Below are 17,948 nucleotides of genomic sequence, written 5' to 3' on the forward strand. Positions count from 1 at the left end.
TTCTATGCAGTTTAAGTAGAACTGGAATGTACTGGAAGGATATGCATTAGCTGGGGATTTGGGCTGGGAAAGAGGCAGACGTGATCAAGGTCAGACCCTGGACGAAGGCTGCGTAGGATGTCCCTTCTGTCACTGGAAGCCAGTGCTGGCTGGACTGGACTCTGGAGCTCCACGGAGAACTGTCTCTGCTGAGCCCGTGGCCTGGTGTGACTTTTCCAAGACTCCTGGGGAGAAGCTGTCCACACTTAGGTCACACTCTCAGTGTCAGGGGAAGGAGGAACAGACGTCATTCCCTGCCTTCTGTTTCGGTTTCCGGAGCGGGCAGCGGGCTCCCACCGAATTCTCCGGAACAGCGCCCAGTCTGAGCCTCCAGCAGGCCCTGCCACTCGTGTCTGAGGCCAGCGGTTCTGGGGCGCGGGATGAGACCCGCCGGGCCCCTGCACTGTGTCTTTCTGCTGTGAGGCAGGGGTTGGGACTGGCACTGGGGGTTAGCAGGTCTGCGCACATGGCACCGTGAGCAGAGCAGGCGGCCCAGCAGGAGCCTCCCCGTGGGCACCCACGTCAGCCAGAATAAATGGCGTCCCCTTTGCACGGAAGTGCGTTCGGGCCTGGGCACCCGGAGGGGAGGGTGTGCGTGGCCCTGCCCTGCTGCCGGGGGACAGTCTCCGCGTCCGTTTGCTAAGCCAGAGCCGCCTCTGCAGCGGGGGGGGGGGGGGGGGGGGGGGGGTCGGCCACAGGGGGGAGCACAGGAGTGTTCTCACGCTCTGGGTTTATTCCGAGAAGTCCCTTCGGAGGGAGTCCTCCCCAGGCTCCTTGCCGCCCCCCAAGTCCCGGACGTGAGCTGCTATGGAGAAGGCCATCGGGCGGGACAGCATCTGATCTGGGTCAGCCTCGATGAGAGGGGCTCGTGCTGTTGGGTCCGAGTGTCACCGGCGTCCCCGCCACTGCGGCCGCTCCGCTCAGCGCAGGCCTGCACGTGAGCACCGGGCGGCCGAGCAGGGAGGCCGGCCGATACCCACGGGTCCCTTGTGCTGTCCACCTGGGTGTTTGTCGTCTCCTCCGCAGCGGGCTGTGTCTGGGCGTGTCACGGTGAGATGCAGCGCCAGCCACCCTTGTGTGGTGCCCCCAGCCTGCTCCTGCCGCGTGCCCGTCCTCGTGCCTTTCCAGACCTGCGTGTGTCTGTCATCCCAGTCCTGCTCAGTGTGTGTTCCTGAGGAGCCAGCCAAGCCTTTCGCCGGTGTCCCGGGGTCCCATTTTCTGCACACTCCCGGCCACTCTCCTCACCCATAGGGAGGGGTGACCAGGTGCCCCTGGGGGAGCCCCTCCACCGCCGTCTTTTAGGGTCCCCCTGACAGAGGAGCCTAATAGGCGGCGATCACGTGGCTGAGCCTCCTGTCCTCCCAGGTGGCGAGGCTGTGATCCTGCTGGAGAGAGGACAGGACGGCAGGACCGTGTGGGTCACGGAACGTACCGTGCCTCCTCCTCGGTGGCTCGTTGTTGTCACGCAGCGGATTGCCGCTGCGTGTGCCCCGTGCCGGGGCTCCACGGGCGAGGACCCCAGGCGGCGATTGACCGCCCAGTTTGCACGTCCTCGGGTGCCCCAGCCGGACCCCCGCCTCCCCAGGGGCCAAACCACGAATGGTGTTCTGTCCCGGAAGGCAGAGCCTTACTCTAGAGCCTGCGGCCGTCCCCCGGCCTTGCTGACGGCATCCTTCTCCCCACAGACCCTCCGGCAGGGCCGGCCTCGCCTCCTGCCTCCGCCACAACCTCCGGGCCCTGCTGGAGCCGGTAGCCTTTTCTGGGTCTCTCAGTAAGCGGGGTGGGCCGTACTCCCGGGTATGGCTTGTGCTGCTCTCAAGTCCTCACGGGCCATTTCTCCTTTACCTTGAGATGTCCCAACGCGCCCCGGATTCATGAGCCCTCAAGACTTCACCGGCGTGCTTTCGCCTCCGCTGTCTGGAGCTCCCTGGACCGGGGAGGTGCCAGGAGCATCTGGGTTCCCGTGTCCACTGTCTGCAGTTGCTGTGACAGCCAGCACTGTAGCTTAGAAGTCCGACACGGGCCTCGGCGGGTGACAGAAAGGCCATGGCAAGACCGAGATCCTTCCTGGGGCTCCAGAGGGAAATCTGTGTCCTCCCTCCTGGAGGTGCCCGCGTTCCCGGCTCCTGGCCCTTCCTCACCTTCCGGGTCAGCAGTGTGGCATCTGGCATCTGTTGGACCTTCTTTCGAGTCACAGCTCCCCATGGGCTCTTCTGTCTTTCTTCCACTTTTTTTTTTTTTTTTTAAGCTTGTATATTTTGAGAGAGAGCACATGAGCAGGGGTGGGGCGGAGAGAAAATCCCCAGCAGGCTCTGCACTGTCATCACAGAGCCCGACGTGGGGCTGGAGCTCACGAGCCGTGAGATCATGACCTGGGTCAAAATCAAGAGTCAGACGCTCACCGGGCTGAGCCGCCCAGGCGCCCCCTGTCTCTTCGACTTGTAAGAAGCCTTGTGATTGCGTTGCGTTGCGTCTACCTGCATAACCCAGGGTGATCATCCTATTTTAAGGTCAGCTGATTAGTGCCTTAATTCCATCTTCAATCTTAATTCCTTCCTGCATGTAACACAGCACATTCGCGGGCTCTGGGGACCAGCACATGGGCATCTTCGGCAGGGGCATCGTTCTGTCTGCCACGGTCCCCGTGAGCCATAGCGGAGGAGAAGGCGGAGCGTAGCCGGGGTCTTGGGAAGAGATGGCGAGGGGAGACTGCCGCCCTGGCCAGGCCCTCCCGGTGACGGCTGTTGAGGGGAGAGCATGTGCCAAATCAGTCGCCACGTACGATCTACCAGAGGCGGATCGGCTCCCGCGAAGGCGCCGCTTCCGGACGGCAGACCCGACCGGCCCTGCCACCCATCGAGGTGGCCATGCTCGAGCTCCGTTATCTTCCGCCATTACTCACTTTCTGCAAAGGCCGGATTGGTGAATTCAATGGAGATATTCTGGGGACCCCACTCCCGCTCTCCTCGAGCCTTCCTGCCTTCTTGTTTAAATTAAGGCTTTATTTTTTAGAGCACTTTCAGGTTCCCAGCAGCACGGAGGGGAAAGTACACACACTTCACATATACCCCCTGCCCCCACTCGTGTGCGATCTCCCCAGCTGTCAGCATCCCCGCCAGAGCGGTACCTGCGTCCCAGTCAGTGAACGGACACGGGTACCTGATCGTGATGCCTCGTCAGCAGCCGGCATCCACAGTTTACCTCAGGGCTCACTCTAGGCCCGCACATTCTGCGGGTTTGGACAGACGTGTAATCCGTGTGCCCGATACTGAGAGTGTCACACGGAGTAGCTTCACTGCCCTGAATCCTCTGTCCCTCCCGTCCCCCCGGCCCCTGGCCCCCACTCGTCTTTTACCGTCTCCACGGTTTTGCCTTTCCCAGAATGTCACAGACTTGGAATCGTACCGTGCGTAGCCTTTTCGGACTGGCTTCTTTTACCTCGTAATATACATTTAGGGTCCCTCCAGGTCTTTTCACGGCTCGACAGCCCGTTCCTACTTAGTGCCGACCCACATCCCGTTGTCTGGATGGACCACAGGTTGTCCGTTCACCTGCTGACGGACACCTCGGCTGTTCCAGGGTTTGGGGGCTCTGAATGAAGCCGCTGTGAACACCCGTGTGCAGGTTCTCGTGTGGACACAAGTTCTCATCTCCTTTAGGTAAACAGCGAGGAGCCTGACTCCAGGATCACGTGGCCAGAGCATGTTTAATTTTATAAGAACTCTCCAGACTGTCTTCCAAAGTGGCTGCCCCATTCCGTTTTCCCACCAGCCACGAGCGAACGTTCCTGTGGCTCCGCGTCCTCACCAGCATCGGGTGTTGTCGGTGCTCTGGATTGTGGCCGTTCTAGTAGGTGTGCGGGCGGATCTCGTTGTCTTAATTTGCATTTCCCAGATAACATGTGATGTGGAGCATCTTTTATATGATTGTTTGCCATCTGTTTATCTTCTTTGGGGGACTTGTCTGTTAAGGCCTCTGGCCCGTTTTTCAATTGTTTGTTTCCTTCCTGCTGAGTTTCAAGAGTTCTTTGTATACTCTGGATAACGTGGGTTTTTTTTCTTTTTTTAAGTTTATTTATGTATTTGAAGAGGGAGAGAGCAAAACAGGGAGAGCGAGAGAGCGTCCCAAGCAGGCTCCTTACCGTCAGTGCCAAACCTGATGCGGGACTCAAACTCAAGAACCGCGAGATCCTGACCTGCGCCGAAATCACGAGTGGGCGCCCCGTGTGACATGCTTTTACCAGATGTGTCTTTTGCAAATATTTTCTCCCGTCTGTTGCTTGTCTTCTCACTCTCTGACACTGTCTTTCACAGAGCAGGAATTTTTTAAGTGAATGAGGTCCAGCGTATCAATGATTTCCTTTCTGGATGGTGCCTTTTTTTTTTTAAATTTTATTTATTTATTTATTTTTTAATTTTTTTTTTTAACGTTTTATTTATTTTTTGAGACAGAGAGAGACAGAGCATGAACGGGGGAGGGGCAGAGAGAGAGGGAGACACAGAATCAGAAGCAGGCTCCAGGCTCTGAGCCATCAGCCCAGAGCCCGATGTGGGGCTCGAACTCACGGACCATGAGATCGTGACCTGAGCCGAAGTCAGACGCCCAACCGACTGAGCCACCCAGGCGCCCCTGGATGGTGCCTTTGAAGTTGCATCTAAAGACGGTCAGCATACCCACGGCCATCCAGGTTTTGTCCCGTGTCATCTTCTAAGAGCTTTATAGTTTTGCATTTTACGTTCGGGGCTGTGATCCATTTTTTTTTTTTTTTAAGATTTTAGTTTTTTAAGTAATCTCTCCACCCAGTGTGGGGCTTGAACCCACAACCCCGAGATCAGGAATCGCACACCTCACCGGCTGAGCCGGTCGGTCACCCCCGGTCTGTGATCCACTGTGAGTGAATTTCTGTAAAGTGTGTGCAGCTGTGAGCCTACGTTCTCTCCCCCTTTGCACGTGGGTGACCAGCTGTCCCTGCCCGTTCGTTGGAAAGGCGGCCTTTGCTTCTTGGTAAAGATCAGTTGACTATTTACGTGGGTCCCTCCAGGCCTTGGTGTCGCTGCTGATCTCTACGAGTCCTCCAGGAAAGCACTGTTTCTATCTTGTCCACCGTCTTGGTCGGGAGGAAGTTTCCTGGGGCCCCGCTTGGCTCTTCCTGCCGTAATGGCCCCGCTGGTCAAGGCGCCGAGGTGAGCCTCCCGCCAGCGGCTGAGCAGATCCATCCCAACGTACAGGTCGGATCCGTAGACCTGCCGGACCCGGGGGAGACGACTCAAGCCACGGTGCCTTCCTCGCGGACGCCCCTTCTGCGAGCCGAGGACCCTGACGCTGCTGCAAAGCTGCGGGTGGCGGTGGCGGTTTAGATACCACCCCCGGGGGTCCTCTGAAGCTCTACACCCCACCCCCCTTTGCCCAGTGTGCGCTTCATTCAGCTACAGGGCCACGGACCCCTCTGAGGAAGGACTGGGAGAGTATTCGGTGTCGGGACAGAGCTTGTGGCTGGGTCCTCCTCTGAGAGCGGCTCCGCCTTTGACTTTGGCGCTGGTCTGGGACCGCGGGCGACTGTGATGGCTGACGTCAGATACCTGATCGGCAGAGCCTGGGGTTATTCTGACTTTACAGATCGAACGGTGCCCCGCACACTGCCCACGTGTCCCGTCGCACGTCAGAGCGCCCTGACCACCACTCTGCCTTCTGCCTGTCACGACGCCATGCTGCAGCCACTTAACCTCTTCTCTTCCAGAAACTGGTCATTCCCCACGGAGTCGCCACTGAGCTCCGCAGTCACTCACAAGTGTCTTTCTTCCTTTTGTCTTTTTAAAGTAATTTGTAAAATGAGCTTGTTTATTTTTTGAGTGAGAGAGCGGGGGAGGGAGGGAGGGAGGGAGGGAGAGAGAGAGAGAGAGAGAGAGAGAGAGAGAATCCCAGGCAGGCTCCAAGCCGCCAGCACAGAGGGCGATGCGGGGCCCAAACCCATGAACCGCAAGATCACCACCCGAGCCGAAGTCAAGAGTCGGAAGCTCAGCTGAGCCACCCAGACACCCCTCTTCTTTCTTTTTTCTTTTCGAGGGTATTTATTTTGAGAGAGAGAGACAGAGCACGAGTGGGGGAGGGGCCGAGAGCGAGAGAATCCCAGGCAGGCTTAACTGACCGAGCCGCCCAGGCGTCCCCACAAGTGTCCTTCTTACTGTTTAGCGCAGGGGGTGCCCCAGGATCCCAGTCAGGCGGAGGCTTTACAGACTCACATCGACCGTTTCCTGCAGAAAAGGGTTTTTTGAAAGCTGGCTATTTCTTCCTGGAGCCGGCTTGCACTTCCCCGCCCGTCTGCTCGGACCCCTGGCTCTGATTATGGGCCGGGTGCGGTGAGAGGTCACGGGGGCCTCGCCTCTCAGGGCGGCTGCTTCAGCGGAGGCCGCCGCCTGGTTCAGAAGACCGGCCTCCTCTGACACGGAAGCTGCTGCGTGGCCGGGGCGGTGTGAGAATGCGCAGCGGACGGGGGAGAGCAAGCCCCTTCTCCCTCCTCTTGCCTTCGGCCCCCCTCTTGCGCCCCAGTTCCACCATCTCCTGTCCACGAGAAGCCCCCGCTGTCACTAGAGGACCGCGGTGGTGTTTCGGGGCCCCGGTGCTTGGTCCGAATCCTGGCCCCCGCCCTTCCTCCGGGGCCGAGTCCCCCTCGCAAACGGGGCCGCTGGGGAGCTTGGAGGCGGGTTGACTGCGATGGGCTGCAGGGTCCCCCCCGAAGGCAGCCAGGCCTCCTGTTCGAGCACAGGTGCCGGTCTGGTTCGCTGCTTCTTGCCACGGATCACGGGCATCTCCCTTCCTGCTGGCCAGGAGCTCGGTACCATGGTCAAAGATGAGAGCGGGACCAAACTGACTGTGTGATTGTATCTTTTAGGGTCTGTTCTGGTACCAGGTACTGTCCCCGTCAGAATGCCCTCCAGGAAACAGAAACTTGCTAAAATCAAAACAGACTTTAATAGGACAGTTGGTTGAACAGCTGTTGGGAGTCTAAAAAATCAGGACGGGACCACGGAAGCTCACAGAAATAAGCCTCAGAAGTGGCCATCTTCCCTGGGCGGGCAAGGGGCTGTCGAGGGGACGGCCCGAGCTCAGGAGCTTGTGGGAGGCCGGTACCTGGGCGGCTGTGCAGGCCAGGAGCCCAGCGGCGGGCCCCCAAGAGCTGGGCTTCCGCCTCTGAGTGGGCAGCGGAGGCCCGGCCTCGGGGCACCTGCAGGCTGCCGAGGGCCGCCTAGATCTCGGAAGGGCGGCCGTCCCAGACCCCACACTCAGGACGCGTGCAAGACTCACTTCAGTTGTCACCTCCCCGGAAGTCAGAGCCTGGAACGCCTTCACTGCACCCGCACGGAGGCAGGGGTGGGGTGGGGGGGCCCGGGATGATGGGCCCCTGCGGGGGCGTCCCTGCCGGCGTCTCTGGTTACTTCATCCAGGCTCCTTGTGCAAGGCCCGCGGCAGGGGCGGGAGAGAGGCTGGGCTCATTGGCCAGCCTCATGCAAATTCTATTTCACCACCCTTCTGCTTGCTCGCACCACTTGTGTATTTACGTTCTGTGATCGTACCTCCAGATCTTGAAATATGTCTGTCGCTTTGAACAGTTGTGTGCTAAAAGTAACAGTGGTGAGAGGGGCGCCTGGGTGGCGCAGTCGGTTAAGCGTCCGACTTCAGCCAGGTCACGATCTCGCGGTCCGTGAGTTCGAGCCCCGCGTCGGGCTCTGGGCTGATGGCTCGGAGCCTGGAGCCTGTTTCCGATTCTGTGTCTCCCTCTCTCTCCCCTCCCCCATTCATGCTCTGTCTCTCTCTGTCCCAAAAATAAATAAACGTTGAAAAAAAAATAAATAAAAGTAACAGTGGTGACAACCCAGAAGAACTTTTTTATTTTTTTCATTTTTTGTTGTTTAGAATTGTTTTAATGTTTATTTATTTTTGAGAGAGAGAGAGAGATAGAGTGTGAGCAGGGGAGGGGCAGAGAGAGAGGGAGACACAGAATCCGAAGGGGGCTCCAGGCTCCGAGCTGTCAGCACAGAGCCCGACGCGGGGGCTCGAACCTACAAACCACGAGATCGTGACCTGAGCCGAAGTCGGACGCCTGACTGACTGAGCCACCCAGGCGCCCCGAATGTTTTCTCTTTGAAGTTTATTTAAGTAATCTTTACATCCAGGGTGGGGCTCGAACTCATGACCCCGGGATCAAGAGCCACGCGCTCCACTGACTGAGCCCACCGGGTGCCCCCGGACCACTGGGTTTTTGTCACTGCACGGAAGTAGCCACTCGCGGCCGACGTTTCCCGGGCTGGGACAGACATTGACCGGGTTAACAGTCGCAGCCATGACAGGTGCTAAGTGCGGCCTTGATTGGTTCCATTAACGGGAAGGCGCGTCTGGAGCAGCAGGTGCGATGGAAGCGAGCTTCTGATTAAGCTCACCATCACTTAGTCACTGTCCACAAACCGTGCGTCCGCTGCGGTACGAAAACCGAAGAACTTAGTTCCTCCACTGTGCCGTGAATCTACACATCCTCTCAATTTTGCTATCTTTTCTCTGATTGGCTCTTCTGGTAGGAAGTTCACGGCTCTCCCACTTGGCTTTTCGTACAATAACAGTGACGATGAGGACACTGATCGTCACACTTACCGCATGCTCACCGCGGGTGAGACCCTGCCCTAAGTATTTTGTATCCGACTAACAAATACAAAGAACCAAAGCCCAAACCCCGTGAAGCAGGTGGGGACGGTGGTGGTGGTTTTCCGACGCACACGACCGAGCCTGCGGTTGGTGCTTATCTGCCTGTCCTGCGTCTGTGAGATACAAGAGGTCGTTTTAACAAGGTCTCGGACAGCCCCTGAGGCCTCCATCTGGGAACTTAGGGGTGTTCAGAGCGCGTCGCTCTCTCTCGAGGACCCCGTAATTCTTGAAGCGTCCGTGTTCTTCCGATCGGACCTTCTGGCGATGGGAGGATAGAGAGAGAAGCACCAGCCATCGGGGGGCGCCGGCCGGAGGGACGTCCACAGCCGATGGTCCCAGCCGTGCAGGACAGGTGCACGACTATGAGATAGCACCCCCAAGCCCACGCACTCATACAAATTTGAAGCCGTGCCAGAAAATCAAAGGAAAAAGCAACAAATCACCCACGCGCCCCGCCATTCGGAACGAGGCAGCGTGGACACGCGTGATGTCCGGTTCTCTGCCCCCCGCCCCGGCCCCCTGTGCGGCTCCGGACGACTTCGCGCGCCGGGAGCCCTGGCCGGCGGGGTCCGTCTCCCTGTCTCGCCTCCCCTCACTGTCTTTCATCCCTGTCGTTAATCGTGGCTACCCGGAGTTTACCGGGGCCGATGGGAGGGTCGTGCCCAGTCACAGGAGAGGACTCCCCAGACCCGGCCCTGCCCGTGGCTCTGTCCTCGACGCGGGGCTGAGTTCTCACTGCGCGTGTCCCTCAAACGTCCCCTCAATTTTACCCCGCGCTATTTGGGATTTGAAAGAGTTACCGTTTCCATCCAGGTGGTTGGTCCTCGAAGCGTGGACTTGCCCGCTTTCCCCTTCTACTTGCAAAACAGCCCCTCGTGCTCTGAGCTCGTCTTTGTCAAAAGCAGCCAGGGGCGCGCTGCCAACGTGTGCTCCCGCCTGGCCCCCTGGCGCCACAAGTTCACGCGGTGCCTCGTGTGTCCCAGAGGGCGTCCTCTGCGCGCCCCCCGCCTCGGCCCGAAGCCCGGGCCACACGGTTCAGTCTGAACGTCTGCCACCTGCTTCTGGGTCGGTCAGGATGGGCCGGGCCTTCAGGAACAAGTTTCTTGGTTTCAAATGGCAAAAGCTTACTCCCCGCTCGGGCTCTGCCGCGCGGCCCGACCCACGGAGGAGGCATCGCCCTCGGATAGCGCTCTGCGCCCTCTGACCGCGCGGCGGGACCCACGCGCGCCGTGAACATTTGCTTCCACGTACTTTATCGTTTTCCTCGTGTTTTGTCCTCTGACACGCGGCTTATTGTAAAACGTACTTCAGAATTTCTAAATATATGGGTATCCCTACTTGATTTTTCCTTATTTGATCTTAACCTTAACCGTGGTGACAGGTGATGAGGTTTGGGGGTGACGGTGGGGGGTCCGGAGCCCACCGCCGAGAAGGAATCCTCGAAGTCGTCTTTGGTGCAAGAAGGTGATTTTAGTAAAGCCCGGGGCCAGGACCCGAGGGCAGGGAGAGCTGCCCTGGGGTCGTGCAGAGTGACTGCTCGTATACTGTGCGGTCGGGTCGGTCGGTCAGGGGATGACCTCAAGAGGAAGTTTCTTGAAGGGATTTCCACATGCTAAAGAGGATTCCAGATTCCTGGAGGCCCAGCTAGTGTCGAGCTGAGGTGGTTTTTCCCTCTAGCAAAGCATTAGCCCTGAGGCAGGAGGGAGTTTCTGGAGATGAGGCCGTTGAGAAGACTGCCTTTTTCCTGGAATTTACTTGGAGACTCAGGCCCTGCAGGACTGTGATCTCTATCGGTTAAGCCTTGGTTTCCTTTCCTCTCCTTTGTCCTTGGGCAGCCGGGAGGGCCTGAGGAATGTTCCACATAACCCACGATGGGGGGGGAGGTGCTAGCTTGTGCTGGGCCCCGGCCTGCCCCGTGCTCCCTGTCAACAGGGTTCAGTGGTGACAGAGTCCCGCGGTGACGGGGTTCGGTGGTGACTGGGTCCTGCGTTTTCAACATGTCGGCCAGGCAGAGGGTTAGCCGTAAAATAGACGTTTCCTGTGTCGTTACGCACGTTATGGTTTTACTTGTTAACGTTTATTCACTTTTGAGAGACAGAGAGTGAGCGGGGGAGGAGCAGAGAGAGGGAGACACAGAATCCGAAGGAGGTTCCAGACTGAGCCGTCAGCACAGAGCCCGACGCGGGGCTCGAACCCGTGGACCGCGAGATCGTGACCTGAGCCGAAGTCGGACGCTTCACCGACTGAGCCCCCGGGCGCCCCCCTAGTGCCATTTTAGATTCGTCAGCTGCTCTTCATAGTTTTGCTCGGTGCATTTTGAGGCCTTGTCAGCAGAGGTGGACGTCTTTGTAAGAGCCATACTGCCTGGCAGACTGCTCCCTCCCCTTCTGGAATGTTCTTTAGCTCCAGAGACGCCTGTTGCCTTAGACTTTACTTGCCACTCGCAGTTGGGCATAACTTTGTGTTTTCTGTTGCTGCCTTGACAAATGGCCACAAACTCAGTAACGGAAGACAGCTCGCGTGTGCCGTGTTGCACTCCTGCGGCCCGGGCGTGTGCGTGTGCCTCCCCGTGGCCTTCTCGCGGGGCCCACAACAGCGATCCCCGTCTGCCAAGGGGGAGCCCTGTAGAGCGTGGGGTAGCCACGGGGCGCAGTGCCCACCGCCTGCGCCACACGGACGGCACCCCTGTTCCAGGAGGGGGCCGACACGGGGCCCAAACTGCTGGGCGCCACCCCAGGCGTGCCTGCCGGTGTTTCTATACTAATCCTGCCGCAGTCACCTGTCCTGGAGTCTTCAAGTCCGGTGGGACTGTCCCCCGTCCTGACATGGCGCGGACCTCGGCACTTTGAACTACCCCTGCCCTCCTCTGGGCACATGCCCCGGTGTTGTGCGTGTCCTAACTCAGCTGTGTTTGCGACGGCAGCGCTGCCTGGGGAGCATCTCCCCCGCACGTGCGTTCTCTCCGTGGACCCTGCCCCTGCCCCTGTCCCTGCCCGCACCCGCACCCCTGCTGGGCTGCTCTGCGGCTGCTGAGGCCCTTTTGTGTGTCCAAAGGTGTGTTTGTTTTGCCTTAATTTTTTCTTTATTCCTTTGAAGGTAATTGACCTTTTTCCTTTAATTTGAAGACTTTTCTCGCTGTCTTTAGTTTTCAGCGGTTTTACCGTGGCGTGCTGTGGGTGTGAGCCCCTGCTTGTTTTCCACGTCTTTTGTTAGTTTTGCAAAGTTTTCTCTGAATGTTGCTACCTCATCCCTGTCCCTTAAGCTTGCAACTTGAGTTACGCACGTGCTAGACCTTTCCTCTGGCCTCTGCACCTTTAACCTGGTGTCTCCGTGTGTCTTGCTTCCAGTTTTGTTCTGTTTTCAGCCGTGTCTGATACCCCATTGAGCTTGCTCACTGAACTCTCAACTTCGGGTTTTATATCTTTACCTTCTCAGATTTCCATTTAGTTCTTTATTATTATCGTTTCCAGTTCTCTGCCCCAATTTTTTTAATTAAGTTTATTTTGAGAGAGAGGGAGAAAGCGTGAGCAGGGGAGGCGCAGGGAGGGAAAGAGAGAGAATTCCAAATAGGCTCTGCCCTGTCAGCACAGAGCCCAACACGGGGCTGGAACCCACGAACCGTGAGATCATGACCTGAGCGGAAGTCGGACGCTTAACCGACTGAGCCACCCAGGTGCCCCCCGTTTTTTTTTAACGTTTAAAAAAATTGTTTTTTAATGTTATTTATTTTTGAGAGAGGGAGTGAGACTGGGGGAAGGGCAGAGAGAGGGAGACAGCATCTGGAGCAGGCTCCAGGCTCCGAGCTGTCGGCACAGAGCCGGACGCGGGGCCCATGACCTGAGCCGAAGTCGGACGCTGAACAGACTGAGCCACCCAGGTGTCCCAAAGCTTCTTAATTTGTCTTTAATTCTGAGAATGTGTCACTCAGACATGAGGTCCGCGTCCAAGAACTCCTTATTTGCTCTATCTGGGTTTATTTCTGTTGTTCATCATTTTCTTTTTCAGTAAGATGGTGTTTCTTCATTTGCCTGATGATTTTGGTACGTGGCACACAGAACATTCTGGAACGTGCCAAAGCCCTGGGCAGCACCATCCTCCTGCAGGGCCGATTTGTTTGGTCTGGGGCAGGCATCGGGGGGGGGGGGGGGGGGCTCCAGATCTGGATCCCGTCAAAGACTGATTGGTTTGCTGGGGCTTCTGTTCCGCGTCCCCAAGACTGGCTCCTTCAGGGTTCCCGCCCAGCGTGGCGCCACGTGAGATGGGGGCGCTCACTGACATTTGCGTTTCAGGGAAGCAACGGGTCCTTTTCTTCCTGTGCGGCTCCCAAATCGCCTTCTGTATTTCCATTAGCGGAGCCTCAGCCCAAAGCCTTACGGGCGCGCTCCGATCACATGCAGGTTTTGTCCCCCTGGCGCCGTGAGTTGCCCGACGCCCTGCTGGGTCTGCGGCCCCCTTCCCGGGGCGGCCGCTCCCCCTCCCCCCTTCCACTGGTACCTGCGAGGCAGTCATGCTGTCCTCCTGTCTGTCGGTCTGAACGCCCCGCTCTGCCACCGGGAGAAGGGTCCCTGTGGATCTTCAGCTTCTCTTTTCCCTTCAGTTTTGTGGACACCAAGTCCCTGACCCGTGACCTTTCCTGTGGCCGGGAAGTGTCTTAGGAGAAGCCCAAGTCGGCTTCTCTTTCCATCCGGAGGCTCGAAGAACTTTCTGGCTGTTGTTTGAAGGTTCAACGACCTAGTTGCGGTGCGCCTGATGCCAGAGGTCCGTTTCCCGGTACGTTTTTCTCGTCACCCGTAAGACTCAAGTCAGGAGATCTGTTGGTGTTTTATCTCTGGAACGCGGAGACCACAACGGGGAGACCTCCGGAGACTCGAATAATCCTCACGTTTCATCGTTCTCGCCTCCCTTTCTACGCTGTCTCCGCTTGTCCACTTTCCGCCGCACCAGCTTTCTGGCCGCCCGGCCTCGCTCACTGTCCCCGCCCCTCGACTCCTTGTCGCACCGAGTCCCTCTCAGGCTCTTCCGTGGCTCTGGGCCCTTTGGGTGAGCGGCCTTCGTGGCCCGACTCCGCGAGGTCGCGCTGCGGTGGCCCTGCCACACTCAGGCGTGGCTACCGCCCTGCCCCTCTGGCGCACGACTCCAGGAGCACGTGCCGAGCACTGAGTAACTTTTGGGAGCCCGCAGGGGCCCCGTGGGGTGTCACCGTCACGGCTACCCCGTTTTGCAGAAAGGGACGCGGAGGCCCAGAGAGGTGAACCCACCCGACCTCAGGTGGGCAGGGGGCCAGGGCACGGGGTGCGGACCCTCGTCCAGTGCGGGTCGGGTTCCCGTGCTCCCTGCGGGGTGCATAGCCCCCCACGGAGGCTGCGTGGGGCCTGGAGCTCGGGCCGCAGCCACCTTGGGCTCCCTCTTCCGAGTCCCCGTGGGCTTGTGCCCGCCCTGCCCAGCCCCTGCATGCCCAGGCGGGGCCTGTGGGGGGCACGTGGGGGCTTCTCTGCCCGAGGCCATGTTTCTCACCATGCTAGCTTCTCCGGTGCCTGCTAGCTTCTCCGGCTGGTCTTCCGCAGCGGGGGTCTCTGGGGGTCCCAGCTGTGTCTGGGGTGGGGCAGGTCAGGAGTTGGGGGCCTAACTCTACTCTTGCCTGTGGGTCCTCCTCCACCTCTGCTCTCGGCCGGTGGATTATTCCCGAGCGGCCACATTTGCCAATTTTAAAGCTTTTATTTTGAAGTGACCTCTACACCCCACATGTGGCTGGGACTTACAACCCTGAGATGGAGAGTCACTGCTCTACCAACCAAGCCGGCCAGGTGCCCCTGTGTTTGCAGATTTTAGAACATTTCTGTCCTTTGGTGGGGTGAACCTGGAGGTCTGGCACGTCTGGTGTTGGGGTCCCAGCGGCTGCGTGACCGCGGCTTGGAGGGGACCCGGAGCCCCGAGCCCTGTCTCCACCCCCAGGGCCCGCCGCGGAGGATCGAGCGGCCACGATCATGCAGTGTGCGTTCCGGCAGCTCCTGGCCCGAAGGGCCCTGGCCCGCCGCCGGCAGGAGCACCGCAACTACCTGCAGCGCGTTGAACGGCTGGAGAGGGAGGTGAGGCGGCCGGGCTGGCTGGGCCCGGAGGTCCGATCCCAGCGGCGGGAACTCTGCACAGCCGGGGTGTGACCGCGGGCCGGCCGGTGACCCGGGGGCGCGCGACTCCTCCTCGGTGCGGGTCTGCCCGCAGGCCTTCGTGGCCCTGGTGCGGAGGGAGCAGGAGGCGGCGCGAAGGCGGCGGGAGGCGGAGGAGGCGGCCGAGCGGCGGCGGCAGGAGGATCGACGGCGCGGGGCGCGGCTGCGGGAGGCGGCCTTCGCCGGGGACCTGGGCGAGATCAAGGCGGTCCTGCGGGAGGCGGGAGGCGGGTGGCGGGAGGCGGGAGGCGGGAGGCGGGGGGGCGGGGCGAGGGCCGGGGTCGGGGCGCCCCCGGGGCCCGCGCGGTGACCGCGGGCCCGCGCGCAGGTGGACGAGCTGCTGACTCGCGAGGGCGTGGGCCACGACGAGGCGGGGTTGGCGCTGCGGCGGCGGGGGGCGCGTGGCCCTGGTGGAGAGCGAGGACCGCGGCGGGAACACGCCGCTGTCGGAGGCGGCGGCCGGCGGGCAGGCCCTGGCCATCCGGCTGCTGGCGGAGCAGGGCGCCAGCCCCAACAGCAAGGTGGGCGCGGGGGCCCGGGGCGGGAGGGGGGTGGGGGGGTGGGGGGTGGGGCGCCCGCGGCCCCCGGGCCTCGCTCAGGAGCCCCTCGCGCAGGGCGCCTACGGCCGGACGCCGCTGTACCGGGCGGCCTTCGGGGGGCACCTGGAGGTTGTGGAGGCGCTTCTGGAGCTCGGAGCGGACCCCCGGGTGTACGCAGAAGACGGTAGCACCCCCGAGCAGGTGTGTGAGCGCGGCCGGAGCACCGCCTCGCACCGCCCTCCTCGGCCGTCGGGGGGGTGGGGGTGGGGGTGTGGCCCTGGCCCCTGGAGGGGGGGAGGCTTGAGACGAGGGGGGCGCGGGCGGTGTCCTGCGGACAGCCAAGAACGGGAACCGGGGGCTGGAACCCTCAGTGCCAAGGGTGACCCGGGCAGTGGATGCCTGCGTCTGCAGGGGGCCTGGGGAGGGAGGAGGGACTGGGGGTGGGGGGTGGGAAAAGGAGACCTGCTTGGTCTTGGGAGGGAGGCCCGGAGGACCCTCGGCGGTCCCAGTCTGTGGGGGGAGCGGCACCATGACGGTCAGGGCTTCGGGGGCCCTCGGAGGGTGAGCTGTGACAGCTGCACCCTTTTCTCTAAACGGGAGAGTAACCGAGCCTCCTCCCGGGCCAGGCAGAACACAGGACACACGTGCTGAGCTCCTCACCGGGGTCGTCTGTCACTAGGTGGCCTCCCTGGACGCCGTGGTTAGTGTGCTGAGGTCCTGGGACCTAGGCCTCGCTGAGGCCATGCTGCAGAGCATGGAGGCCGAGCGGCAGCGCCGGGCCCGGGAGGCCGAGCGACAGGAGGAGGCACAGGCGAGCGGTGCGGCCGGCCGGCGGGGGGGAGGGTGGGGGTGGCGGCAAGGGGCGGCTCTGAGCCGGCTGTCCCCTCCCCCACCAGCCTGAAGTCCCGATGCAGCAGCTGGCTGAGGAAGGGCGGGGGCGCCACAGGGAGGTGAGGGGGAGCCTGGCCGACGGGAAGCCTGGGGGCGGGCGGGGAGGCGCCCTGCAGGCTGCTGGCCCCGGGAGGCGCTGAGCCGGTTTGCAGGGCTCCAGGCCAGCCTCCCCGGGGCCCTCCCGCCCAGCTGCAGCAGGCCTACTGTGAGCTCAACCAGAGGATCACGGAGCTCGACAAGTGTGAAGGGAGGCGCCTGGGCCGCACTGAGCTCACGCTGCAGGTGGGCTTTCTCCCTCTCCGGCCTGTGGCTCTGGGGCAGGGGTCTCCTCCCTCCCTCCCTCCCCTCCCCCCCCCCAACGAGGGGTGTCACCTTCCAGCAGCGGCCTCCGGGGGTGGAAGGGGGCCCGCTATCCCCTCCTTGGGCGTATGGGGCGCCCTGTGTGGAGGTGTAAAGCCTTGCTCTGAGCGGAGTGGGGCCCCTCCTCCAGGCCATCAAGGACGCAGAGGCCCAAGTGGACAGGCTACGTCTGGAGGCCCAGAAGGCGGAGGAGACGCTGGCCATGGCCAGGCTGGAGCTGCGGGAGCGGACCCAGGAGGGTGGGCGGGGCCCACTCCTGGGCGAGTGGGGGGTGGGGGCGCTGGGTCCTCCTGCCTCGCCGCCGCCGCCACCATCCTATGACCCCACAGGGGAGGAGGAGGAGGAGGAGGAGGAGGCAGCGGCGGCGCCGGGGCTGAAATGCCAGGTCACCGAGCTGCACGACGTACTAATGAAGGATGTGGGCGACCGCATCCGCGCGGATGGCAGGTCAATAGCCTGGGTTGGGCGACGGCGAGCGGAGGGTTTGGGTGGACGGCGGTGACCCGGTGGCCGCTCCCAGGTGGCCTCTTGTCGTCGACCCTTCGGGCCAGGCAGCCACCTTCCTGCGCTACCAGGACACCAACTACGTGGACGCGGTGAACCCGGACCACTTGCGGCCGGAGAGGATCCGGCTGGCGCTGCTGGGGGCGCTCAGGTAAGGTGGGCGGAGGGCAGGGGCCCCCGCCGGCCCCTCACCCACCCGCCTGCCCCGCAGGTACGGGAAGCCGCTGGTGTTCGACCTGCGCGACGTGGACCTGTTCCCCGCCGTGCAGCAGCAGCTGGAGGCGGTGCAGCCCGGCCTGGCGCAGGAGCTGCTGGGCCGCGGGCTCCTGGAGCGGGAGCGGTACCTGTCGCTGGTGCGGCCCGCCGACGGCCCCGAGTACGGCCCCGCTGGGTTCCAGGAGGCGCGCCTGCGGCACTTCCGCCTTCTCTTCGTCACCGGGGCTCAGCGGCCGTCAGAGGAGCAGCTGCGGGTGCTGCTCCCGGTGCGCGTGCAGCTGCCCCGCGGGGGCCTCTAGCGCCCGGCCCAATAAAGCCGGCCCCGGGCATGCGGGGCCGTGACCCCCAGTACCGTACCTGCCTCCCACTGTGTGCACGCCACCCCCGTGTGGGGAGTGGGGCGGGGTGTGTGTGGGGGCCCCGGATGGAGGGCACGCTGCTCCCGGGTGCACGGGATGGGGGAGGGCCTGGGGGTTCAGGGTTGTTTCCGGGCCCCCCCCCCCCCAGCCCAACCACCCGTGAACCCCAGCCGTGGGGTGTG

The 17,948-nt window shown here is 61.4% G+C and overlaps 1 protein-coding gene across 1 annotated transcript; it reads left to right on the forward strand.

Annotated features, from left to right (window-relative positions):
• Positions 1-5,196: 5,196 nt before the first annotated feature.
• Positions 5,197-17,766, forward strand: IQANK1 (IQ motif and ankyrin repeat containing 1). The gene is given in 16 exon segments (XM_047073883.1): positions 5,197-5,222; positions 8,610-8,698; positions 13,084-13,223; positions 13,389-13,503; positions 14,686-14,819; positions 14,953-15,117; positions 15,226-15,291; positions 15,293-15,418; positions 15,512-15,637; positions 16,116-16,245; positions 16,248-16,343; positions 16,346-16,386; positions 16,517-16,609; positions 16,818-17,134; positions 17,208-17,342; positions 17,403-17,766. Coding segments are annotated over 16 exon segments (2,103 nt in total). The 3' UTR covers positions 17,707-17,766.
• The last annotated feature ends 182 nt before the right edge of the window (positions 17,767-17,948 follow it).

The sequence above is a fragment of the Lynx rufus genome, unplaced genomic scaffold (assembly GCF_022079265.1).
Source record: "Lynx rufus isolate CCGP_SWC_20201006 ecotype Redwood Valley unplaced genomic scaffold, mLynRuf1.p SCAF_12, whole genome shotgun sequence".
Taxonomy (NCBI): domain Eukaryota; kingdom Metazoa; phylum Chordata; class Mammalia; order Carnivora; family Felidae; genus Lynx; species Lynx rufus.